The 27,500-nt window shown below is 36.8% G+C and overlaps 1 protein-coding gene across 1 annotated transcript in view; it reads right to left on the minus strand.

The window, feature by feature from the left end:
* Positions 1–27,500, minus strand: part of MLLT3 (MLLT3 super elongation complex subunit) — a 266,270-nt gene that overhangs the window by 64,349 nt on the left and 174,421 nt on the right. The window contains exon 5 of the mRNA XM_040632319.1: positions 8,655–9,344. Within this exon, the coding sequence (XP_040488253.1) occupies positions 8,655–9,344 (690 nt within the window). The remainder of the gene's footprint in view (positions 1–8,654; positions 9,345–27,500) is intronic.

Consider the following 27,500-nt stretch of genomic DNA (forward strand, 5'->3'; position numbering starts at 1 on the left):
AAAGCTGTAGTAAGCAGAACAGCATGGTACCAACACAAAAACAGATACATAGATCAACGGAACAGAAGAGAGAGTCCAGAAATAAACCCAAACTTTTTTATGGTCAATTAATCTAAGAAGACAAGAATAAACAATGGGAAAAAGTCTCTTCAACAAATGGTGTTGGGAAAACTGGACAGCTATAGGCAAAAGAAAAGAAGTTTGAAAAGAAAAGCTAAAGAAACTGGACCACTTCCTTACACTATTCACAAGAATAAACTCAAAATGAATTAAGGACCTAAATCTGAGACCTGAAACCATAAAATTCCTAGAAGAAAACATAGGGAGTAATTTCTTTGACATCGGCCGTAGAAACATTTTTCTAGATATGTCTCTTCTGGCAAAGGAAACAAAAGCAAAATTAAACTACTGGGATTACACCAAAATAAAAAGCTCTTGCACAGGGAAGGAAACCACCAAAAAAACCAAAAAGGCAACCTCCTGAATGGGAAAAGATATTTGCAAATGATATATCTGATAAGGGGTTAATATCTAAAGTATGTAAAGAACTTACACAACTCAATACCAAAAAGAACCAAATAATCCAATTAAAAAATGAGTACAGGACCTTAACAGACATTTCTCCAAAGAGGATCTCCAGTATCCAGATGGCCAACAGACGAACATCAGGGAAATGTAAATCAAAACCATGAGGCACTGTCACCTTATACCTGTCAGAATGGCTAAAATCAAAAACGTAAGAAACAAGTGTTGATGAGGATATGGAGAAAAAGGAACCCTCATGTACTGTTGGCGGGAATGCAGACTGGCAGAGCCACTGTGGAAAACAGTATGGAGGTTCCTCAAAAACTTAAAAATAGATTACCATATGATCTAGTAACTCTACTACCGGGTATTTACGGAAAGAAAATGAAAACACTAATCCAAAGATATCTGCACACCTATGTTTATTGCAGCATTATTTACAACAGCCAAGATGTGGAAGCAGCCCAGGGAACCACCAACAGATGAATGGTTGTAGAAGATGTGATGTGTGATGTATACCACATTTTCTACCACAGTGGAATACTACTCAGTCATAAAAAGAATGACATCTTGCCATTCGCAACAACATGGATGGATCTAGAGAGTATAATGCTAAATGAAATAAGTCAGAGAAAGACAAATACCCTATGATTTCACTCATATGTGGAACTTAAGAAACAAATGAAGAACAAAGAGAAAAAGAGAAACATAAAAAAAGCAGTCTCTTAATTACAGAGAACAAACTGGTGGTTGCCAGAGGGGACGTGGGTAGGGGGATGGGTGAAATAGGGGAAGAGGATTAAGAGTACACTTATCTTGATGAGCGGTAATGTATAGAACTACTGGATCATTCTGTTGTACACCTGAAACTAATTTAACACTGTATATTACTCATACTTGAACCAAAAAATGGTTAAAAATATATATATAACATCACATCACATCTGAGGATCCCATACATTTTCTTTCATGCCCAAGAAAGGCAAGAAAACTTCCTTTTCTCTGTGTCACCAATTCTGAATATTTCTCCCTATCCCAGGGCCCCCACATCCCCGTCTTCTCTATCCTCAGAATTCAAAGGCAAAGTTTGTTGACCCCAAATATGCCAGTAAATGCTTTTCCATTTTCTCCTAATAGAAGGATCTTCGACTTTATCTGGGAACATCTCACTGTGCAGTCACCTTTAGTGACCTAAAGTAGCCTCTTAGGGGTGATTTTTCTTTGTGGACCTTGACACTGCCTTGAAAGTTCACAGCCATAAATTGTTACCTACTGAGAACAATTTCTCAAACTTGATTAAATAATTACATAGACACCAAAAGAAAACCACCCTCTGACCTATGCCATTGCATTATCTTGCCCCCTGATTCGCAGAAAGCACAGCCTACATTTTGAATAACTTGCAGACAGTATAACATGGAATTACAAAATACAGCCAGGAGATTCAAAAAGAAGTGATCTCCGAACTGTGGGACACCATTTGTTATTTGGTGGCACCTTCTGGGAAAGCTTGATATTGCAGCTCAGCTCTGTTAAACATAAATTACTCGCAAAAGCAAGGGAGAAAATTCTGGGAGCAGGGAAACAGTGCTGATGATGTAATAATGTGAAATCCAGAGCCATGAGGAGTCGGCCATCCTTGCAGCAGGCATGTGTGAGAAGTCAGAGACTCCTGGCATTTCAAACCTCCTCCCTCACTTCGGGCTACGGGTGCCAAACCCAGCTCTAAGGACAAACTGTCACTTCCTGAAGGCTGTTGGTAAAAGCCCAAATCAATAGGTAGGTCAAAGAAACATGACTCATAAATGGAACAAGACTACGACATCAAAGGCTTTCACAGCAGAGAGGCCAATTTCATGAAAGCCCATCTCTGCAAATGTAATGTGAATTCACGGGAAAATCAGATTTGCTTCATTCCAAAATTCCTCTTGAGTGAACTCTCTACCAGTGGGATCAAATTCTGGATCCACCAGCTGGCAACTTTGGGCAAGTCTCTTAACCTTTGAGCCTCAGTTTCCCCATCTATAAAATGGGGATAATAAGTACCTATTTCATAAAGTTGCTCTGAGGGTTAAGTGAGTTAAAACGAGTCAAGTGCTTAGACTGGTGACTGGCACATAGGAAGCACTCGAGGCGTGTTTAACTACAGCCATATGGTCTCCCTATGGTATGGTAAGGCTGGCCATGCAAAGACCAGGTTGAATCACATCTGATTTCGTGTCTGAAGATGACAGATGAGACAATAAGGTAAAGATCATGGGCCCTAGAATAAGAAAGAGTAGTGCAATGAATTGGAGATGCAGCTCTCTTGAAGGAGGCTCATGGAATTTATTGAGAGATTTGATTCAATACAAATAAGTAAAAATGCAGAGTTTTGGCAATTATTGATGATAACCAACTCTGCAATGATAAAACCTCCTGTCTGTCCACGCCCTCAGCTACCGAAAGGCTTCCAAGGAATTATTTAATTTAAAAACTGAGAAACAATTTAGGCTGAGTATGGTACTCAAACAGAAAGAGAGGAAGCCCCTAACTCTGTCTTAAAGTAAAAATCTCTTTTAACTGCTCCAAATCCTTTCTTGGACTAAGTAAAGTGGCTGAATAAATGAACAGTTGATTGGCTGGACCATCCCCTCCCCTCTACCCATCACATCTTACACAGAAACACAAAAGCATTTGAAAACAAAGTCAGGTGAAATACCTCCATGCACCCAACAAACTTTCTTCCTACTGTTTTAATGAAAGTTCCGCACTGCGCTGAATCTATCCGAGGAAGAACTGCAATCCTTCAGGTATGTTTACCTCCAGTTATAAAATGCAGAGAACAGGAGTCCAGAATGAGACCCCCCTTTCACCCACACCCCGCCCCCCCCCAGGCAGGGCAGCCCTTTAATGAATGGCCTCTCCAGCTGCTCGCTCACCATACTTACAGACTTTACAGCTCTTGCATGTGCTGGAATTACAAGTCATTAAAAAGCCACTTTGAAAACACAATAAAGACCTTCTTCTCTGACTGCCACAACCTTCCATCACATAAAAACCTAAGGCCAATGCTTCAACAGCAGGACGTTTACTGCCGGCTCCAGACAGTTTAAGCAGGGCAAGGAACAGGGTGGGGTGGGAGGAAATGAGGCACAACAAAAGAAGGGAAGTTTCTTTTTCCTTCTTTTTTTCTTCTCAAAAGAAACTTGGGCTAAGGTGGTTTGCAGTCTTTATCCTCTAGCTGAACCACCGCCCACCATCTGATGAGATGACATCTTTTTCCCTCAAAGATTTTATCCCAGAAAACACTGGTGAACAAAAGTATCCAAACATAGGATCACAATCTCCTTCCTCACACTGCAGGCTGAAGTATGCAACATTTTACCAAATGCAATCTGCCCATTTTCAAGGAAAGACAATTAAAACTTTTAACGACTGTGCTTTTAAATTACAATTAAATCTCTACAAAGCACGGCAAAAAGCAAAGGCAATGATAAGGAAATTACTACCATAACCAAATCTGATTATAAATAGTTATTCCAATTTTAGTTTACTCTTTTCCCCTCCTTCTCTGCTATGAATACCAAACTTCTTCATATCACAAAACAAAATCAACTCCATAGACTTCTCTTCGGAAGCTGAATTATAGGAAAAACAAAGCCTAGGAAATTACAGGAAGTGCAATTGATATTTGGGTTCTTTTAAATTGTCAATTAAAGTCTAAACAAGTTAATACGAACTCCAATTATAAACTTTTACTTGACACTGATAAGACCCTCACCCTTCCAGCTGCACTAGTAAGGCCACTTTCCATAAATGACCATTATGACCACGAAATGATAATTTCCTAAACCAAGGACAGTTTTACTCTAACGGGAATTACCTAGGTCCTTGGAGGTAAAATATTCTTCATGCTAACATTTACGTACATAGCAAAACCATGCTCTTATCATGATTTCTGTATTTGCTAAATGCTCGACCACTATAAACCAGTCCTTCTGCCTCCTTATCCACCCGCCTTGTAACGCTTGAATTCTACAGGGGAAAAAAAATCACTGATGGACTTACATGTGATAATATTAAATTTCTTTAGAAAAGATAAAACACTTTTTTCTTTTCAAACAGGGAATGCAAAATGTATTTAAAAATGACTCCGTGTAACATTAACAATAACCCAAAGGTAAGTCATTTCTTCAGCTGTCTTCCTTTAATAGGAACAGCAATAAAAAAACAACGAAGTTGGCTCCCTGACGCAATGTGAGCTGTGTTCTTGTCCTTCACCTATTTGAATTTAAAAGCTAAAAGACCCTGGGAAACTTTGGCTTCACTTTTGACTTAAAACTTAGACTCTTCATCCTGTATTTGTCCAGTTACCATGCAACAAATGCATATCAATACCAAGGCCATATTATCTCAAGACAAAATTCAGAGCAATAGGACAAAGACACCAAGTCCTTTTTTCCCCTTAAAAACATATAACCCACACCCTTGAAAAAGGACACTAGAATTCTACGGTATTTTTGAAGAGGAACAAATCTCTTCCAAAGCTATAGGTTATCAAGATTTCCAGAAGCCACATCATACGTAATCATAGTTAACTAATATTTTTTAGTTAATGTGCTACGTACTTTCCCCAGACTCACCATTTTCACAATCCTACATAGTAAACACCATTATGATCTCCATCGTACACAAGAATTGACTAAGAAATACAGAGGGTTAAAAACATTTGCCCAAGCTCACCAGAAGAGCTGGGCTTCAAAACATAGTCTAAAACCACAGTACAAACTCCTTTAATTACTCGATTACTTGACTACCTACCTACCTGCCTAAGCACTTAACGATCCCTCAAAAAACATATAGGCATGGATGTACTTCTACTTTTCTATGCCAAGTATATAAAAATATTAACCAAAAAGAGCCATACGAATCAGCGATCTGAGCTTCCTAATCCATCTTAATAATACTGATTTTATTTTTATATAAAACCTGAATCTACCTTAATTATGGAAAAGCTTCTTTAAAAAGTTCTTCCTTTTAATTATAACTAACGTGTACTGAGGTAAGATGCGTACTTCACAGGCTTACCAGGTAAATAATCTTTTCTCCCTAGCCCTTCATCATTTTTTACACTGTTCCAATTTCTTTTTGTCTCTTTCTTCTATTTCAAAGTCCATGATCTCTGCCCGTTGTGTCTAAAATTACCCCACTACCCCATCTGCCATAAATGAACACAAGTCTGGCTCATATTCAAATAACAAAGCTGGAAAGGACGTTAGAGAGATCAGGTCATCTTATCACACTAACTCAGATGCAGACACACTCACCACCAGGACACTGTGAACAGTGCCCCCTGAAGTTGAGCCTGTCCCAAAGCCGTCAAATCCGTTACTGGCCAAGGGCGGATTTGGGCTCCTCGCTGGTCTCCATTACAACGGCCTCTCGTTCCTTCTGTCTTGCCCACAGGAGGGACACCAAGTAGGAAGAAGGCCAAACAAAGGTGATTTCTACTATTGGATAAAGGGAATTTCAGCCCCCTTTTATCTCCTTTGCTCACAGAAAGGTGATTTGGGCCCTGGCTTATCTGGAACCACTTTGTCAATTCTCTTTGTCTCCACCACCTACATGCAGAGAATTAAACCAACAACAGCAACCATAAAAGCACTACTACCAGAAAGCTGATAAAGTACATTTGTTGGCTTTTATACCCGAATAATGCCCAAAAGTCTTTAGAGGCTTTCTCTGTAATGATGTGCAGAACCCATTATAAAAACTCCTATAACAATAACCAGATATGTGGCTCTGATGTGTCATGAATTGTTTCTGAAAACTTGCTACCTATTGTAAGGAATTACAATTCTAACTCTTCGCTCTAAAAGATTTTTTAAGATACTGCTTTGAATAAATATACTAAGTTGAAGATGAAGTTTATGAAAAGCCGTATCTTATAAATCATACATAACAGGGAGGGAACAAGAGAGAAAAACAAGAACACACAGAGTTACCTGAAGACAATGATTTGTGATAATTTCATGTAGAAAGAGCTTTGCTTTACAAATGTCATTTGATCTTCTCATAAATCAGCAAACATTCAAGAAAGATGCCTTTCAGAATGTGACCATGACCTACTATAAGGAATACACACATCTTATGAAATAAAATTTTTACAAACCATTACTTACCCATACTAATTACAGTGTATTCTGATTTTTTTTTTTAATACTGCTGATGACATACTAAATTGGTTTCATGGCTCACCAGTGAATCACAAGCCACAATCTGAAAACCTCTGCTCTTACAAGAATCACAACATGTCAGAATATGGAAAGACAAATTTGCTAAACCTAACAATCTTGATAGACTAATTACACCCCAAGAGGCTCAATGAACATTTTAGGGTGATTTGAAATAAAAGTCAAACATACAAAAAAATTTCCAAATACCATCTGCATTAAGAACAAATTTTAAGAAGGGCCTAAGGAAAAAGCACAGGAGAAAAAATAAATGCTTGAGATATTGGAACAAACCTATTAGTTCTCATCTCCATTCGATAAACTATCACTATAAAACACTTACCAAACACTGGGACAAATTACCCCAATATCTTGTATTTTATATGCTACTCTACTGCCTATGTGATATTTCCTATTAAAATTTCAAGCTCAGGGACGCCTGAGTGGTACAGGCAGTTAGGCGACCAACTCTTCGTTTCAGCTAAGTTCGTGATCTCAAGGTCGTGGGATTGAGCCCCACGTTAGGCTTCACACTGAGCATGGAGTCTGCTTCAGATTCTCACTCCCTCCCCCATCTCATGCTCTCGCTCTCTCTCTCTCTCTCTCTCACTAAAATTGATAAAGTCTTAAAAAAATTTTCAAGATTAGCTGTAGAGAGTAGTGAGGAAGGAAGCAGTCTCTCGACAAATGGGGATCAGTACTAACACCACGTCCTAACCTTGGCTGCCCTTCTACCCAGTGCAAATACAGAAGAGAAAATCTGCTACTAAGTCCCCCCACCTCTGGTCAGCATTTGAATCAGGAACATGCGTACGGTGAACCCCGGTGAAAGAAAGAGAAATATCTCAAATTGCCAGCAAGTTTTAGTCAGACATCTTCCTCGATCGTCATTTAGAAATACTGACAAGCCAAAGTAAGGTGATTATTTGGACTGATTGTGATAAATAAGTAACTAAAGAAGGCAAAAATTTATAACAAAGTGAACATGATTTCACAGTAAATAATGTTCATTCTCCAGAAATGGAATGGAATACCTTTCAAATTACCAATAGTTTTGTCACTAGAAGCATTAAAATTTCCTACACCGGTGTGAAATTAGAATAGATTACATGAAAATCACTTCCAACTCTGCAAAATCTGTAATTATTAGTTTAAATCTCAACATCAGATAACATTTACGGAGGGATGTTAGACGGTCAGATGATCTTTTAGGCATCCACAGAAGATAATCCTACCCATCAGCAAAAACATAATGAAGATCACATTCTCCAACCCCTCCCAAATCAAAGGCTAGCCAATGAAAACAAAATTAAATGTTTCATTTTCAAAATACCACCACCTGATTTCACAACCACATATGTAAGTCAAAATCTACCAAATTAGTCATTTTAAATATATATGGTATATTGTGACATCAATTAAAATTAAACTGTTTGAAAAAACACTATTACCAGCTTTCCATCTTTGTAAACAAATTACTTCAATGCACCGACCAAAAAGAACATTAGAACCGCACCCCAATATTTTCTAACTTTCTCTTTTAAATTTATTTTCTCATATATTCAAGTTTTATTGCATTCTTCTCACTTTCCTAAATCAGCAATCCCCGAGAAGCATAGTAACTAAGCTCTAATGAGCATCTCAATTTTTCTGCTGCTATTCAAATGGTCCGTTATTATACTATGGAATGTATCTTTCTTTTAACAATTTAAATCACTGCCCAAATGTGTGCAGATTCTTTAATGATTTCATTTCCTTCTTTCCATTAGTTTAGGAAATTCATCTCTAGGCACTTCCATGCTACCATTTTATGGTTCGGCTGCCATTTTCTTCCCCTGCTCTTTATCCTGCAGCCACGTGACACAGACCCTGAACATTAGCAAGGAAGGGAGGGAAACCAACAAGGCTACTCACGTCAGATTTGGAGGACATGTTCTCCTCCACGTCGGAATCGTTGGGATCCACGATATCATCAAATGGCGGTAAAGTTGATTTCTTCTTCTCGGAGGTCTCACTTTCAATTTTGACCTTTCCCATCTTGACGTGAGATTTATCTTTTATCTGTTTTTTGTCGGCAGAACAAGTGAGTATCAGTGGTGGCGCGCTAGAAAAACTTTTAAATAAAGCCTCTGAGCTACTCTTTTTCCTTTTTTTGGCTGAGAGTTCTTCGGAATCTGAAATGGGGGGCCTTTTACTGGGAGCCTTCTTGTCTTGCTGTCCACTGGTGATGGTGAGTAAGTTACTGTCTGGTTTTGGCTCTTTTGACATGGGTTTCGGTTCCTTGAAGGCCATCTTAGGAACGATTTTTTCTTCTTTCAGTGGTTTATTTTCTTTGGGTTTCTTAGAGGATTCTTTGGAAGATTTGTTGTGATCCCTGGAAGGTTCTTTGAAGGCACTTTTATGTTCTCTGGAGTCTTTAGAAGGTTTTTCCTTGTGCTCCTTCATTAATTTGTGAGGCTTTGAAAAACTGGTGCTGCTGCTGCTGCTGCTGCTGCTGCTACTGCTGCTGCTGCTGGTGGCATGGCCCTGGCATGGTGGTAGCGGTGGTGGTGGCAGAGGTGCTGGTGGTGGCGGTGGGGTGGTGGTGGCTGCTCTGTTAGGGTCCTGCAGAAACGGGACAAGAAGATGCGACTCAGAGCTGCGGAGCGGCCGCGAGGCGCAAGCCAGCTTCCCGGCACGGGCCGCCTACCCGAGAAGGATCTCTCTTTGATCGCTCTCAGATTCGCTGCAAGAGACACCCAGAGCCTTGGTCTAACAGGTGGGGACGGGGTGTGTGAGGAGCACCGTGAGCGAGGGCCACAATGGTCCAGGAATTCGGGGAGGCCAGCTGTCTGCCTCATCAGGACAAGCGTGGCGCCCTAACCATCTCAGTTCAACGCATGTTCGCGGAGTGCCTGTTCTAGGAGATACGCAGAAGGAGAACACATGGCCCCTACTCTTAATAACTAGGATGTAGCTAGGAGTCATGCTGGTTCCAAAAGCCACCGATAACGTGCTAGGACAACAAAAACAAGGGGGTAATTGTGTTGGGGGCAGGAGACAGGAAGAATGCAGAAATTTATGGAGTGTTCAAACCTGAACTAGGTACTCAAGGATAAACAGGTAATTACTAGGAAGAGAAGAATGAGAAAGTACTTGGAGACTAGCATAAACCACAACAATGAGGGATCAAAGCTCAGATGATACTTGGGGAGCAGCGTTCAGCCACAGCAAAGATTGAGAAGGAGGCAGAAAAAGAGCAAAGGGTCACAGAGTGAGGCTGGATAATCTTAATTTTAAATGGCTTTTTAATATAAAGAATCACAAGACTCAAGAAAGAAAATTCTCAATTTGAAATAAAAAGCATTATTTTTTGCTATCCAAATTTCAACAGTTAAGGAGTACATCCCTTTTCAGTAGCAAAAAAATAAAAAAATAAAAAAAAAAATTAACAGAACAAAGATTTTACCTAATAGTTATTAAATGGACGGAAAAGTCTTTAGTAATTACTGTTGGGCAATGATGAGGAAAGAGTTCATCACTGCCTATTCCATTCTAAATGTGTTACCTATTTTTTCACTCACGTAAGTACCTCAGAATATATAACCTACATAGAACCTATTTAGGAACAAAATTTAAATCCATACTTAACATATTTGTGAACCTCTACCATTAATACTAAGAATAAGAAACAGAAGTAGATCCTTGACATGCAAAAATTCACACCAATAATATAAAAGAAAAGCTCGTCTTGCTTAGTTTCACCTCCTAATGGATCCAATGACAAATAAATGTCCAAATTCTCAACCAGAATTTACATCTCCGTGGTTTGCTTATTATGCTGTACCTCTAACTCAGCCACTTAAAATCAGTTACGTGTAAGCCAATCTTGTACCCCTTCAATATCTAGCATGATACAGAAAAGATACTGGGCAGGGGCTATGCTTTTCACTAAAATGAACAATACTTTTAGGGTCTTTGCCAAAAAAAAAAAAAAAAGCATCTGTATGAATAAACATCAGAAAGTAATACTCAATGTAAAGGAAACAATCAACAAAACTAAAAGGCAACCTACAGAATGGGAGAAGATATTTGCAAATGACATCTGATAAAGGATTAGTATACAAAACATATAAAGAACTTATAAGACTCAACACCCAAAAACCAAATAATCCAGTTAAAAAAATCGGCAGAAGACATGAGTTCACAGACATACAAATGGCCAACAAACACATGAAAGGATGCTCAAAATGACTCATCATCAAGGAAATACTAATCAAAACTACAATGAGGTATCACCTCACACCTGTGAGAATGACTAAAATTAACAACACAGAAACCAACAAGTATTGACGAGAATGCCAAGAAAGGGGAACCCTCTTATACTGTTGGTGGGAAGGCAAACTGATGCAGCCACTGTGGAAAACAGTATGGAGATTCCTCAAAAAGTTAAAAATAGAACTCCTCTATGATCCAGCAATTGAATTATTAGGTATTTCTCCAAAGGATACAAAAATACTAATTTGAAGGGATACATGCACCTTGATGTTTACAGCGGCATTACTGACAATAGTCAAATTATGGAAAGAGCCCCAATGTCCATTGAGACATAAATGGATAAAGAAGCTGTGATATATGTGTGTGTATGTATATACATACATACACACACACACACACATATATATGTATATATATGTATATATATTAATAGGAATGGAATATATATATATATAGAATTAGGCTAAGTGAAATAAGTTAGAGAAAGACAGATACTCTATGATTTCACCCACATGTGGAATTTTTTTTTTTTAAGTAGCCCAACATGGGGCTTGAACTCATGACCCTGAGATCAAGACCTGAGCTGAGATCAAGAGTCGGATGCTTAACTGAGCCACCCAGGCACCCCATATATGGTATTTAAGAAACAAATGAATATAAGGGAGAGGGGGAAGAGAAGAAAACCAAGAAACAAGGTTCTTAACTACAGAGAACAAACTGATGGTTAGCAGAGGGGAGGTGGGCAGTGGGGAAGGCGGGGGTGATGGGTGAAATAGGTGATGGGGGTTACTTGTTGAGAGGAGCACCACTTGTTATATGCAAGTGAGAAATCACTCAATTCTACACCTGAAACTAGTATTACATTGTATGTTAACTAACTGGAATTTAAATAAAACTTGAAGAAAAAAAAAGGAAGTACTACTCAAAATGAAAAATTATTGTTCTATGTTAGCGGGACTATGTATTTTTTCTTCTTACAATTTTTTTTCTCATTTGCTGCTCAACTACAACAAAATGACATATACCAATTATTCCATTTATTTTTCTCATGTGAGCATTTGGTTTCAAACTTCTAAAATGGATAAAGTTACTCCTATGCAAAGACATGCTTTTATGCACCAAACTAGATGATTCCTTACAAAACGTCTCAATCTGAGATTTAAAAGCAGAATACTAAAGATAGTATTCATATTACCGAAACTACATTATTTTATAAATTCTATTACAAGACATTTCCTGGCATGTTAAGCAATACTATGAATAATTAAAATAAACTATAACGGGCAAACTAAATTAAGGAAGAACATTTGAAATCTAATATCCTCGATTTTTTTTTAATTGGTTTGTTGACTCACTGAATTTTGGTAATTTGAAATCAGTACTCTAATTATGACTCTAAAACACCCAAGCATTGCTGCTTAATATTCAACATTCATCGAGTATTACACATATTTTTATAAATGTGACTTAAAAATACACAGATTTTTACCTACCAGCAAGTTTTCTAATGTTAAGCATTAAAAAACAGTAAATTCAGTACACAAAACAAAACAAAACAAAAAATCACCTTCTCAAGGGGTCCTTCCATGATTCATTTTTAAAACCCTTACATAGGACAAACTAGAATTCTTAATGCAAAGTACATAGTGGTATATGACAGAGACTTGTGTCAGAGAAAGTTTAAATGCTTAATTACATACATATGATGTTAAGTATAAAACTCCAGAAATTTTATAACTTTTTACTCCCACATTGGTCTAGGTGTTTGATGCCCACCGTCAGCTTTCACCAATGCAACAGAGCTTTGTAAAAGCAAGCCACCCAGCTAGTCTCACACCTGTCCCTTTACCAAAAAGCTTTCTTTAAAATTAAGACAACTGAGATAAAAAAAAAAAAAAAAATATTCCATAACAACACCCCAGATAAATAAAAATTTAAGAAATGACAAAAAGGTGGAAGAATGGTCCCTAGTATACTAGACAATGTTTTCTTTGTCCTGGGCCTTGTGATAAACTGCGAAATTCAGATGTACTGTCCCCTGATTCCATAGTCATACATGCAATAAATGTAAAACAGAGGCTTAGATACAAAGTCAGGAATTAAACGGTCACTGACACAGATTAAAAGTTTTTACTGATTCTCAGCCTATCTATGCCATATATATTGGAGATCAAGTCATTGGCTTTCTAAAATTTTTACTGAACTATTAACCTCAACATTAAGTGCCACTAAGCAGAACAGACTAATTACCATTAATTGTGAATGAAGTTTACGCGTGTTGTGTAATTCAAATTCTCTTTGCCTGAGGCTCATTAGGACAAACTGAATACCAATATTAGGGAGAGCAAGTGTACATAATTCAAATCTCAAATATTTAAGGCAAATGAGTGTTTAAACATACATATACATACTTGCACTAACTTTATTACCTGTGAATATAGGACACAGTATTTTCTTTCATCCGCTCAGATTCTACTGAATGCTTCCTTGTTTTAATTTTCTGGAACAGAATGGGTCCTTTTAATGTATAATCTCTTCTAATACTACTTGTCAGCAACTCTAGTAGATAGCTTGCGAAAAGGTCTTAACTAGTGGACAAAATAAGGTTTTCTGATTATATGTGGCATTCAATTAGTGTGTTATCACCATGTCTTCTTCCTAATACCACTGATAATGCGAAGCTGATTCTTTCTCCAGCTCCTGTCTCTTCTCTTCTCTTATGCTCTTATTTTTGGTCTGTGTCCTACTTCAACTAGCTTCTGTGTTGTGCAAGATTTTCCGATCATTCATATCTTGTTCAGTGAAATTTGCATACAGACAAATAAACTCTCCCAGAAGAGTTTTATTTATCCAAAAGCAATAAACTCTCCTTTAAAAGTTTATTTATCCACAGTGCATCTGAAAAGGACACTTCCTAGAAACTGTAATATAGTTCAAGTGGTTATACATATGGAAGGTGGGTAAAACAGTCAAAGATATGCTTTCAAACTAAAAATCTCTCCTGTAACACCATTAAACACATGACAAATGGAACAGAGGGGTGAAGGACCATTTGAAGCTATGACTAAGTATAAAAATTCAGGATTCTGGGGAAAGAGGGGACATAATAAATTTGACTTACTCCCCCTCCCCAACTTTAATCCCAAATCCAACCCATTTACGTTCTTGAACCAGTCAGCTCTGGGCAGATAGTGAATGGGGCCTGAAGAATGTGGCCACAGGATTACGGGCATCTTGAAGGAGGACTGATACAGCGCTTGCTCTGCTCTGGGCTCTAAAGCAAGACTCAGAAGAGTTGTGCACACAGATAATGTGCACAAGTATGACCACCCTGCTCCAAGGGTATTCAGGAGGCACTCAACAGGAGGGAAATCCCCTCTTCTCCTGAGGCTGGAGATGCAAGGAGACCAGAAGGAAAACAGAGGGTCTTGCAGGTGTGCACACATGAAATACACAACATACCTGCTTCTACAGTAGAAGCTGAGATGCCTGTACTTTTCATCACTTACAGGATCACAAAAACCTAAGGTCTCCTAACAACTCAACCTGAACCCCAATGCACATATAAATAACCTATCTAAGGGTCAGTGAGAGTAGGAGAGAGCAGACCTACCAGATTTTCTGAAGGACACAGATGAAACGCTGAGGTCAAAAATAGTATGATTACTTCAGAAGTGGCACACAGAGAACAAAAAATAATGTCTATGGAATTAAATATTAGCTGAAATAAAATGTAAAAATAAAACCTTCAGGCTGAATAATTCAGTAGACAAATTAAAGGACAAGACAGACTCTAGATGATGGCATGAAGGATCAAATGGAAGAAATCTCAAAGCATAAAGTAAAGATAGAAAGAGATGAAAATCATTAATGGAAAAGAGAAGAAACCTGAAGAACAGATTGAGGAGCCCTAACCGACCTACCAACCATAGGTAGCTCCAGAAGAGCTCTAGAAGAGTCTCTAGAAGGAGGAAAAGGAAAAGATGGGAGAGAGGCAATTGTTAAAGTAATACGGAAAAAAGTAAAGACTGAATTGCAACCTTACAGCACTGTTCAAAGATCCAGGCAAGACTAATAAAAGAGACACCCTCAAGCACATCACGCTAAAATTCTTCAATTTTAAGGATAAAAAGAAAACTTTACAAGTTACCAGAAAGAATAATTCCTTAAAACTAAAAAAGAATGAAATTACATGGGACTTTGTAACAGTGGAACTCAGAAGAACAGTAAAATTGAGACTGCTGGGAGAACAAGCAGAACCACCCAAACATCCTACACACAGCCAGTGTGAAAGAAGTGTTTGCCAAAATTTAAGGATGCAAAGAGCACATCACCCACTGCCCCATCTGAGGAAAGGACTTGAGAAGGAATTTTAACTAAACAGTAACTGAATTAGAAATGAGACCTTTCATGTGTGGGACGATGGAGAGGAGAGGAAACAGGAGTGCAATGTACCTTGCCTTCTATACAGGACTAAATCTAAATGGATAATCCACTACCTGGAATATGTAACAGAAGTGCTGAATGTGAATTCCTGGCACAAAAAAAAAAAGGCTAACAAAAATCTGGATCTGAAAAATCAAATTATCTCTGTAGAAATTTAGGTATGTTAGAAAAGAAGGTTGGAGTGTCAAGGTAAGGGAAAATGTTGGTATCATTTTTACATGGCAAAGTAGGGGGAAGAAATTGGATTATGAGCCACTGAAAGGGAAGGTGGCCAATAATGAAATGGAAAAGTACAGAACTGCCACATAAACAGGAGGAAACTCAGAAATGAGCATCAACTTGAAAAGCGAAATTCAGAAAAATGGAAAAAGTCACAAATATAAATAATGAACAAGGCAAAAAGTAATAAAATCAAGTACTACAGAATAAAAAAGGAAGCTGAATTCTCCCACTGAAAGACAGATTGTTAGACTGGGTTAAAAAGACAAAGGGCATATACAGACTGCTCGTAAGAAATACAACATCAAACAACTGAGAAAAGTTTTAAGATGAAGGAATGGGCCAAGAACTATCCACTAATTGGCCCCAAAAGAAAAAAAGCATGAGTGCTACATTCATATCACACAATGTAGAATTCAAGGTTAAGAGGACCAAACAGCAAACACAGTTTAAAAGCTATGTTATATATAAAGCAAAAGGTATTGAATACTTAAGAAAAATTTGAAAAACGTTTCACTGAAATGAGAAATCACTACATTTTTGTCAGAAACGGGCAGATTTAATGAAATGAGCATAAACATTGTGAATCTGGCAGAAACAACCCACAAACTTGACTTAATAATTACATATAAAACTTTCTATCTCTTGCATAAAGTTTACAGTTTTATATGTGCCCATGAAACAAGGGGGAAAAATCAATCATAAAGGTATCATAAAATGAACTTAAAAATAATCTTTTTTAAATGCTTGAATAGATTATATTGGTTCGTCATACTATAATGAAATTAGAAAAATAAACACAAATCAGTCAAAAGAAAATAATGAGAAGACCATTTCATGTAAAAAATCTAGGAGCACGGCAAAACATATGCTAAAAAGAAAATGTATATTGTACTTATTTTAAAAAGGAAAAGAAGGGGAGGGCAAGGGGGATCAGGGGAACCAAGCATAAGAATACACTTAGTATTCACTCTGAGAAAACCAGAAAAAGATCCACAAATATGCAAACATTATAATACCAAATATAATGAAGAAAAGAAAAGAAACAAATTTCATGAACACTAATGCTTTAAAATAATGGCCTCGGGGCGCCTGGGTGGCACAGCGGTTAAGCGTCTGCCTTCAGCTCAGGGCGTGATCCCAGCGTTCTGGGATCGAGCCCCACATCAGGCTCCTCCGCTATGAGCCTGCTTCTTCCTCTCCCACTCCCCCTGCTTGTGTTCCCTCTCTTGCTGGCTGTCTCTGTCTCTGTCAAATAAATAAATAAAATCTTTAAAAAAATAAAATAAAATAAAATAAAATAAAATAAAATAAAATAAAATAAAATAAAATAAAATAATGGCCTTATATGTACGCTTAAGGTTCAAATTCTAAGGAGAAATTTATCAAGTTAATTCTGACTTACAGGAGATCTACAATTTACTTTTTAAAATCAACTAGAAAAGGCAAAGTTACTTGAATGTAAAATCATGATCTACTATAAAAGAAATAAAACTGAGGGAATAGTAATTTATAAATATTTCAAAATAGGTAGATAAATACCCCCAAGAAACAGCCACACAGTTGGAGTGGGGGGGGACGGGAGATGGGATTGGGGGAATAGTGGAACAAATTGGACTGTTGATGATTTTTATGGGCTTTTAAGCAACACTGACTTTATAAATGTTTTATGAAAAATACTAAGATTGGGCAGCAGAAAACATTTCAACAACAATTGGTAGAACTAATGAGGGAAAAAAAATTAACCAAAATTGATTTGAACACCAAGGCTAAAACTGGAAGCAACAAGGCCCCAAATTTAACATTTATCAGTCAATGGGTAGGGAGCCGAAAGAACGTTACACGAGTGGAAAAGAAATAGTACTTGAGAAGAGCAACAGGGGTCTTTCATGTGGTAACAATCTAAATGGCCCGTACATAAAAAGCACATCAAATATTTATACATATATGAGAAAGAAACCAGAAAAATCTATTGTTATAGAGCACAATGCTCTGGAAAGTTTTACTTGTTCTTATTTTTTTTTATAATGTTGTATCATTTGGGGAGCTGATACTCAACCAGGAAGTTAGAAGGAACTCTACAGTATACCTGTACAGTTCAGGGAAGAAAAACTAAAGCCTCTTCTAAGACCTGACCAGGGAGGAGCAACACGCAGATTGAGGAAAATGAAGACTCACACCTTCCAATTCCTCAATTTGCCTGGATCTGTATACTAGGCAACTAATAAAGATATAACCACACCCACAGAAATACAGTTAAGGCTGGATTTTGCACAAATGACAAAAGATACAGCAAGTACCCTAGTCGTTAAGCATAAACCAACAAATAACATGAAAGAGAATGAGAAGACGATATTGACCATTCAAGGAGAGAATCTAGAAGAGAACGGATTCCCCTCAGCCATAACACACTATGAGTTCTGCCAATTCTTCATTAAGACAGATTGGCCTTAATAACAGGTACAAAGAGCAGTTATGTCTGGGAAGCAAAACAGACACACTTGAGGATTTTAAGGAGGAAATCAATATGAACTATTCATTTTAGGAAGATCATCTGGTAGCAACGTGGTGGGGAGGCTGCAGGTGGGTACAGAGTGAAGAAAGGCCACTTAGAGGACTACAGCACTGGGGGGATGGCCGTCATGGTAGCAATGGAAATGGCTTACTAAATGCTTACTAGTCCAGACTCTGATGTAGCAGCTTTCCAATGACTAACCCAACAATCTTGTGAAGTAGCTATTATCAGCTCCATTTGACAAGGGAAGAGTCTGAGGCATAGAAACCAATGTGCCCAAAGACATGTCTATAATTAGTGGCAGAACTGAGATTCAGGCTCAGGTAGTCCGGCTCCGATGCCCATACTCTCCGCCAATATACTTCTACCAATGTTTCAGAGCTCATTTGGTTTTTAAATCAACTTGCCAACATAACCTGAGCTGGAAATGAAAAAAGGAGGGGGGAGAAAGGAGGCGGGGCTCAATGACTTTAAAAGAACAACACTGAACATGCCTGCCATCTAGGCAGAATTACATACAGGAAATTCTACTTAGTTCCATTAGAGGGGGTACAGCATATTAGTTTTTGGTAGATGGCAAATAACTTATTCAGAAATCAAAGGCTCTTCCTATAAGCAGCTTAAACTTTGACTCTTTTGTTACCAAATAACTATTTTTAAACTTAAGAGACATGAAAATGGCTATGTTCAGAGGGCTTGTGTGATACTGAAAAATCAACCTTTCCTCTAATACACCTGCAGAGCACATGTTATCTCCAATTATTTTATCTCCAATTATTTTAAAGAGTATCACAAAAGTGTGAGATCCGTCTCATCTCACAATTACATGTTTTCAAAATCAATGTAAAGGGGCGCCTGGGTGGCACAGCGGTTAAGCGTCTGCCTTCGGCTCAGGGCGTGATCCCGGCGATCTGGGATCGAGCCCCACATCAGGCTCTTCCGCTATGAGCCTGCTTCTTCCTCTCCCACTCCCCCTGCTTGTGTTCCCTCTCTCGCTGGCTGTCTCTATCTCTGTCGAATAAATAAATAAAATCTTTAAAAAAAAAAAAGTTCAAAATCAGTGTAAAAATCAGTGTAAAAATCTGCTGCACTACATAATTTGAAATGACAGAAATTTAGTGCTCAAATAAATGATCGCCTCCACAGGGGGTGGGGCAGGGAGGTCACTGACTATGAAAACCAGAGGATCCTACAGGGGCCTCCAGAGAAGCTATTTAAAAACAAAGGGAATTTGAGAAATTCAGCACAAAAACAAGGAGACAATTTTAAAGCCCCAAAACAAATGACTGTACAATGACATATAATAACAGTACATACCTTAGCTGTGAAGAAACATTTTAACTACTCATAACTGTGCACAGTGTTTACTAATTTTCAACTTGTAGAAATTAATCAGCTCTGCCACTTGGTGAGTGACTTAAACTTCTTTGTCGGTAAAATGGAGACCATATCACCTAAACCATCAAGGTCAACTTGATGATTAAACAAGTTTAATATATGTAAAGTCCTGTGCGTGTGTATTTGTATGCAACTTATATAATTAATTTACGTATTCTAATTAATGTGCTTGGCACATAGCAGAAACTACTACTACAGATAAGCAAGAAAACTTAAAATGTGTTACGAAACACAATGTTATCAAGAGTGACAACGAAAAAATAAATGTTTGGATGACAAACACAAAAGGTCAAAAAAGGAACAGAGAAAGGAAAGAAACTCTAGGGTACTCTGAGCTTCCAAAGCTGAGAAGCAAGAGACACTGTCCGGAATTGGTGGAAGAAAATGTAGGTAGGGTTCTAGGTTCAATATCTAGAAAGTTAGGGACACCTGCCTGGCTCAGTCAGAGGAGCGTGCAGCTTTTGAGCACATAGCTTTTGATCTTGGGGTTGTGAGTTTAAGCCCCACGTTCAGTATAGAGGTTACTTAAAAATAAAGTCTTAAAAATATATGTATCTCCAAGTCATATCCAAGAAAAGACTTTAAAATGGTGTCACATACTAGGAGGAAAAGGAGATGGAGCGAATGGGTTAGAGTCTCTTGCAGAAATAAAAGCATAAGCATATAGTTGGAAACTTTGGGCAGTAACTGTAGAGCTTTAAAAAAAAAAGAACGAAAAAGGAAAGGAAAAAAGAGAAAGGAAAAGGAAAGAAAAGAAAAAGAAAAGAAAATAGAGAAAGAGAAAGAAAAGAGAGGAAACAGTTAAATTGTTTCCTTCCAGGAAGTGGGAAAAAGATCGAGGGAAAAAATACAATATAGGACTTCTGGGTTTTGCTAAATACCATCCTTTGCTATTTAATTTTTTAAAACCATGTACATGAATTATTTTGATATAAAATAAATTTCTTCAACCTCCCAAAGGTACTTTTACCTTCTCACTTCTTTCATGTACCCATTTGCACTTCAGAGACTTTGTGAAATAAATTTTGCATTAGAAAAAAGAGAAACTATTGAAGTAAGTGACCACTATCTTCCTGTGTTTTAAATTTTTTTCAATTTTCCTACTGATGTAGTCTGAAAGTCTTTTTGTTTTTGTTTTTGAGCAAACTGCAATCAAGCTCTAATCTACAGATTTAGCCTAGGATACTTAGGTTACATTTTGAGTTTTATTCATTATACTTATACCATTCAAAGATGAGGAAAATAAATCTATAAATCGTATTTACAATTGAGAAATGGAAACAACTGAAAATTCTTTCAGTTCTAAAGTGAACAAAATAAGTAGTATTTAAATTTTCATTTCCCCAGCCTTTTGTTCAAAAGCATTAAAAGTAAATCCAATTAATATTTTCTTCAATATTAAAAACATACTGAAGTACTGTATTTGCATGTAAATATAAATTTAACTGTAAAGTATCAATGACAAAAATATTCAGTATTCTACAAAATAATATTCCAAGGAGACAAAATTTTAAAACTCCTTCCTTTCTCAAATGACTAGTTTCAGCTATGTAGTATATACTATAAAATACTTTTGTTTCAGAATCCAATCTCATTTAAAATGCTTCTATTTATATATTATTCCCTGACTTGCTATGGCTTAAATTCTAAATTATACTTAAATACTGTTAACAGTTAGTTATATTTAGAATACTTTGTAGTTTCAACTAAACTTCTGTTTACTTTTGTGGTTTGAAACTAGAAACTTGAAGTAATAATTATATCACTTCTCTTTCTAGGTTTATATATATTTCGCTTGGTACAATTTCCTTTCTCTACAAGCTTTAAAACATATTGGCCAGATCATTCTAGTCTTCTCTTTTAGTACTAGCTAAATTGCTGACAATGAGGCTTGATAAGCAATTGTTACTCATAGAGAATAGTCGACCTTCAACATACAGCAGGATGGAGTGGCTGGAATTGTAAGATGAAAAACAGTGCCTAACACATAGAAATTCAACAAATCATTGCAAAAATTTAAAAACCCAGAGAGCCACAATTAAATAATGGGAAAATATAATCACAGTTGTGCTCTCTTGTCTCAATAGTTATTCATTACACATTGAGTCTCCAGCATATGGGAAGAACTATGTTAAAACTAGATGCACAATGGTTTCTGGGGGGAAAAAACCTAATTTGGGTAATATGGTGGACTTCTTGGGAACTCTCACTATAATACAACCAGATACAGGGTAATTACAAAATTCTTCATTGCTGGGCTTATTTTTTAAAAAGGAAAACTCTGGGGCACCTGTGTGGCTCAGTCGTTAAGCGTCTGCCTTTGGCACAGGGCGTGATCCCAGGGTCCTGGGATGGAGCACCGCATCAGGCTCCTCTGCTGAGAGCCTGCTTCTTCCTCCCCCACACCCCCTGCTTGTGTTCCCTCTCTTGCTGGCTGTCTCTCTCCATCAAATAAATGAACAAAATCTTAATAAAAAAAAAAAAAAAAAGGAAAACTCTAAGAACCAAGAGTATATGAGGAGAGAAAGAAAAAGAGAAGGGAGGGGTTAAAATATGAGCTGTGAGCTACAGTTTTACATGAGATGAGGTTGCCCAAAGGACACACAGGCCTATGTTCTCACAGGTCTCCAAAGACCAAACCTGGAGTCTATAGCCTATTTGGAAACCTGAACCTCAGAGTCTCTCAGAAATTGAGAAGAAGCCTTCACAAATCCGCTATTAGAGAAAAGTACTCTGAATTCAGACTTCAGAATTCCCAAAGTTCAGTTAAATTAAATATGAACTCACAATTTAAAAATATTCCTGAAAACAAAGAAACAAGCCACCATGATCTGAGAATCTGTGGAAGGGCCTTAAGGATCTCACATACTGGAATCATCAGGTGCATAATATAAAATAATAATATATAAAGTGTAGAAAAGAAAAAAGTGGGAATCCAAAAAATGACCAAGCAATAAGAAATAAGTAAGAATGACCAGGACACTGAAAAGAAACAAATAAGACTTAAGAAATGGAGGGGGGGAAATCACTGTTGGAACTAATATCTCAATGAATTAAACAGCAAATTAATCACAGCTGAAAAGAATTAGTGAACTGGAAGATAGATATGAAGAATCTGCCAGCAAGCACACAAAAATACAAGAAAATGAAACTATAAAAGCTATTAAGAGACAGGGAAAACAGAATAAAAATAATAAATATCTAATCAGGGACTCAGAAAAAATATGGAATACAGGTGATATAATGGCTGAGAATTTGCCAAAACCATAAAAGCCATGAGTCCACAGAAAGAGTAAGAAAATATAAAAAAAGATACATACATAAATGAAAAGGAATTTACTCCTAGACACATTGTACTAAAAATGAAGAATACTAAAGACAAAAAAGATTGTAAGAGCAATAAAAAACAAGAGATCGCCTACTGAAAAAAGAACAAGTAAATGAGTGGTATGCTACAGCTAGCTAATACAGGCTTACAAGAGCCAACTGTTAAACTTTCAGGAATTCTGTGAGCTAGCTTTTTTTTTTTTAAGGTCATAATTAAAAGTTAAATTATATAAATGTACAAGTAGAAAAATATGAAAAGCAGTGGTAAGAGAGAAAACTCATCACTTCCTAATTATTTTACTTCATATTATTATCTGTGCTCTTGAGGTAATTACTTATGTTTATCAATCAGAAAAGTGGAAATAGTTCATAACTGCGTGCTATTGCACATCTCCTCCAAGCTCAACAAACCTGACCCAACACAGCAAGAGTATTACACCAAAGAAATAAACAAATCTAAAAATTAAGACTTATTCCCCATGGGAGGTAACTGCTGAACAACTACTATCATAACCCTGAATTAGACTGACATCAGACTTCACCAAAACAAAAAAATATTTTCAAAGTACTGCAAGTAAATGTCAACCTAGAATTGTATAACCAGCAAAACCACTTTTCATAACAGGGGCAACAGTCAAAACTTTTACAGTATAACAGGAATTGAGTTTAGTAATAGGAGCCTTTCACTAAAAGAATTTCCACAGGATTTACTTCAGGAAGAAGGCAAATGAATTCAAGAAGAAATTATGGTAATGCAATTAAGCTAAAAGTAAAAACAACCCAAAAAACAACTCCACACATTTGGAATTATAAAGACACACTTCTAAACAATTCACAGGTAAAAGAAGAAACTAAAATAGAACATTTCAAACTCATCATATTAAATAAAGAAAACACTACACATTAATATTTGTGGAATGTAGTTAAAACAGTAGTTGGAGGAAAAATCTTATCTCTATTGCTTATATTTGAAAAAAATGACTGACAATTAGAGAATTTTGGAAAATGATGGCATAACGAACACAAGTAAAAGGAAGAGTATAAAGATTTTTAAAAACATAATAAAAAATTCAACATAATCCAATGAAAAAATTTTTGAAAAGAATTAATGACAGTCACAGCCTTTTGCAAAAGATTGAAAACAAAGGAGAAAAAGTAACAATAGAAAGAAAAGAAATAGTGGAAAGGAATAAGAGGAATACACCTGCAAGTAAAACACAGATTAAACAGTTGAGAAAGTTATAAATAATTTTTTAGCAACAAATTTGAAAGTAAATTCTTAGGCAAATATGACTTACTAAAACTGACCCACAAAGAAACAAAACTCAAGCATAATCTTTTATTAAAGTCAAGTAGTTTAAAAATCTTTCCACAAAGAAGATATCAGGCCCACAAGGTTTTACAAGCAAGTGCTAGAAAAAGATCATTTCAATCTCACAAAAATTCTTCCAAAAGATGGAAAACAGAAAACATTTCTCACGTTATGGGGTGAACATTATCAAAGTAACAAAACTTGCCAAGAAGAGTAAGTTAAACATATAGACCAATTTAAATTAAGAATATGGATGCAAAATTTTTTAACAAAATATTAATACAATTAACCCAGTTTAGAATGGACCCTAAGAGAGCAAAACCAAATTGGTTTTACCAAGAATTCCAAGAATATCCCAAGAATTTATCACAAGAGTAGTTAAGCATGATAAAAATGCTTGTCAAGCACCATATTAACAGATTAATGATGAACAAAACCATCTGTTCATCTCAAGAGATGCTAAAAAGTTGTGTGATAGAAAAAAAATCCATGTATAATTTTTTTTAAAAGAAAGAAAAACAAAACTCTTAACAAAACAGGACTAGGAGATAAATTTCTTAATGTGACAAAAAAGTAGCTACTAAAATTCCAAGCAAACAACATTCTAAATGGTGAATTACCAGAATTATTTCCTTTAAAATCAAAACATTAATACTTAATGGTTTACTGGTAGTCCCACTGACAGAAGACCACAAAAGGCGAGGGGAAAAAGGATAGAAAAATACAAAATAAGACATATGTCATTATTTAGGTATTATGACTGTCCACATAGAAAACTAGAGGACTATATACTAGAATTGGGAGCACCTGGGTGGCTCAGTCAGTTGTGTGACTGACTCTTGGTTTCAGCTCAGGTCATGAACTCACAGGTCATGAGCTGGAGCCCCATGATGGGCTCCACACTCAGCGAGGAGTCTGCTTGAAGATTCTCTCCCTCTGCCCCTCCCCTCCTGTGCACAAGCACATGCACGCTTTCTCCAAAATAAATAATAACCTAAAAAAAATTTAGTAGAATTAGTAAGTTTAGTAAGATAGTTAGAATTATCAATCTGCAAATGTAAACTGCCTATTTCTTTTTTTTATGTTCTTTTTTTTTTATGTTAGTCACCATACAGTACATCCCTAGTTTTTGATGTAAAGTTCCATGATTCATTACTTGCATATAACACCCAGTGCACCATGCAATACATGCCCTCCTTAATACCCATCATCAGCCTATCCCATTCCCCCACCCCCCTCCCCTCTGAAGCCCTCAGTTTGTTTCCCAGAGCCCATAGTCTGTCATGGTTCATTCCCCCTTCTGTTTACCCCCCTTTCTTCTTCCCTTTCTTTTCCTACCGATCTTCCTACAAACTCTTCACTTCTATCCTCCATCCTTTTAAACTGCCTGTTTCTAATTAATTTTTAATTCCAGTATGTATATTTATACATCAGCAACACACAGAAAACAACAGTCTGCTTATAACAGCAATTTAAAAAATTAAGAGTACCTAGGAATAAACAAAACCCAGCTAAACCTTTATCAAAAATATCTTAACATTTTAACAACTTTGAAGAAACCCTAAGTAAACAGATAGACTAGTTTCATGGATAAGAACACTCATTATCCACAGATTCAATGTAATTTCAATCCAAATCCTAGTAATTTTCCAAAGAACTTAAACTGATACTGAAATTTACATGACGAAAAAAGAATGATGTCATAGAACTTGTCACATTATATAGTAAACCTCATTTTAAAACTATAGCAATTACAACATCATGATATTACTACAGAGATCAACACACTAACCAATGGAATAGAATTGAACCACATTCTCTGGACAGATTCACAAACATTGAAAATCTGACACTGGACAAGGTAGGCACTGTAGATTCCTGGGTAAAGTGTAGACAACTCAATAAAATGTGCTGGGACTGCTTTTCTATATAGGAAAAAATTTAAATTAGACTCTTACCTCATACCATACATAAAATCAATTCCAGATGTTTGAAAATATTTAAATGTTAGACATAAGTTCTCAAACATGTTAGAAAAAAATACAGGAGATTATCTATACGACCTTGGGGTATGGAAGCACATAATAAGCAGGACACAAAAAGAACTAACCATAAAAAAATCTGACCACATTAAAATTAAAGAATTTCTGTTTATCAAAAGATACCATAAATGAAGTAAAAAAGCTGCTACATGAGCTAACTAGAAAAAGCTATCTACAGCAAATATAACCAATAGATCCATATGTCCTGAATATAAAAGACCCCAACAAATAAATAGAAAAATAAGCAGAAGATAGGAACACATTTCACAGAGAAACATGATTGGCCACTGAAATGTATGCTTAGCTACATTACTAGTCAGTGAAATACAAGATAAGACAATGATAAGATATAATTTAATGCCTACAAAATGGGCATAGATGAACAAGTCTGACTACAAAAGACAGCAATGGGATCTCTTTACATATCGCTGACATAGGACTCAAAATTGTTACAACCAGTGTATAACATATTAAAAAGCCAAATATGTAAATGCCCTATGACTCAGCAATTCCATTTGTAGGTATATACCATAAAGCAGTATTTCTCTAAGTGGGCTGGGAGACCAGCAACATCTGTATTATCTGCTTTTTAGAATTTCAGATTTTTTTTTTTTTAAGAATTATTTATTTAGGGGCACCTGGGTGGCTCAGTTGGTTAAGCATCTGCCTTCCGCTCAGGTCATGATTCCAGAGTCCCGGGATCAAGCCCCATACTGGGCTCCCTGCTCAGCAGAGAGTCTGCTTCTCCCTCTCCCTCTGCCCCTGCTCCTGCTCTTTCTCTCTCTCTCTCTCATAAATAAATAATATTAAAAAAAATTTTTTTTAAGTTTTTATTTATGAGAGAGAGAGAGAGCATGTGTGCAAGTGAGTACGCGCAGGGGTGAGGGGCAGAGGGAGAAAGAGAGAGAATCCCAAGCTGACTCCTCTCTGAGCACGGAGCCCTATGCAGGACTCAATCCCAGGACCCCAAGATCAAGACCTGAGCTGAAACCAAGAGTTGGACGATTAACCAACTGATCCACCCAGGAGACCCAGAAATTCAGATTCTTAAGCCCCATCCCAGAGCTACTGATTAAGAATCTGTGTCGCAGGGCACAGAAATCCTCAGGTTTACTCAGTCTCCAGGTGAGTCTCGTGCCCTACAGTTTGAGAGCCCCTGACTCAGAGCATTGTTACTCAAACAGAACCTATTAGTGAGACTGGAAAGCAATATGATGGATTGCATCACTGTCTGTAAGACAACC

This window comes from Ursus maritimus, unplaced genomic scaffold, assembly GCF_017311325.1.
Source record: "Ursus maritimus isolate PB19 unplaced genomic scaffold, ASM1731132v1 scaffold_17, whole genome shotgun sequence".
Taxonomy (NCBI): Eukaryota; Metazoa; Chordata; class Mammalia; order Carnivora; family Ursidae; genus Ursus; species Ursus maritimus.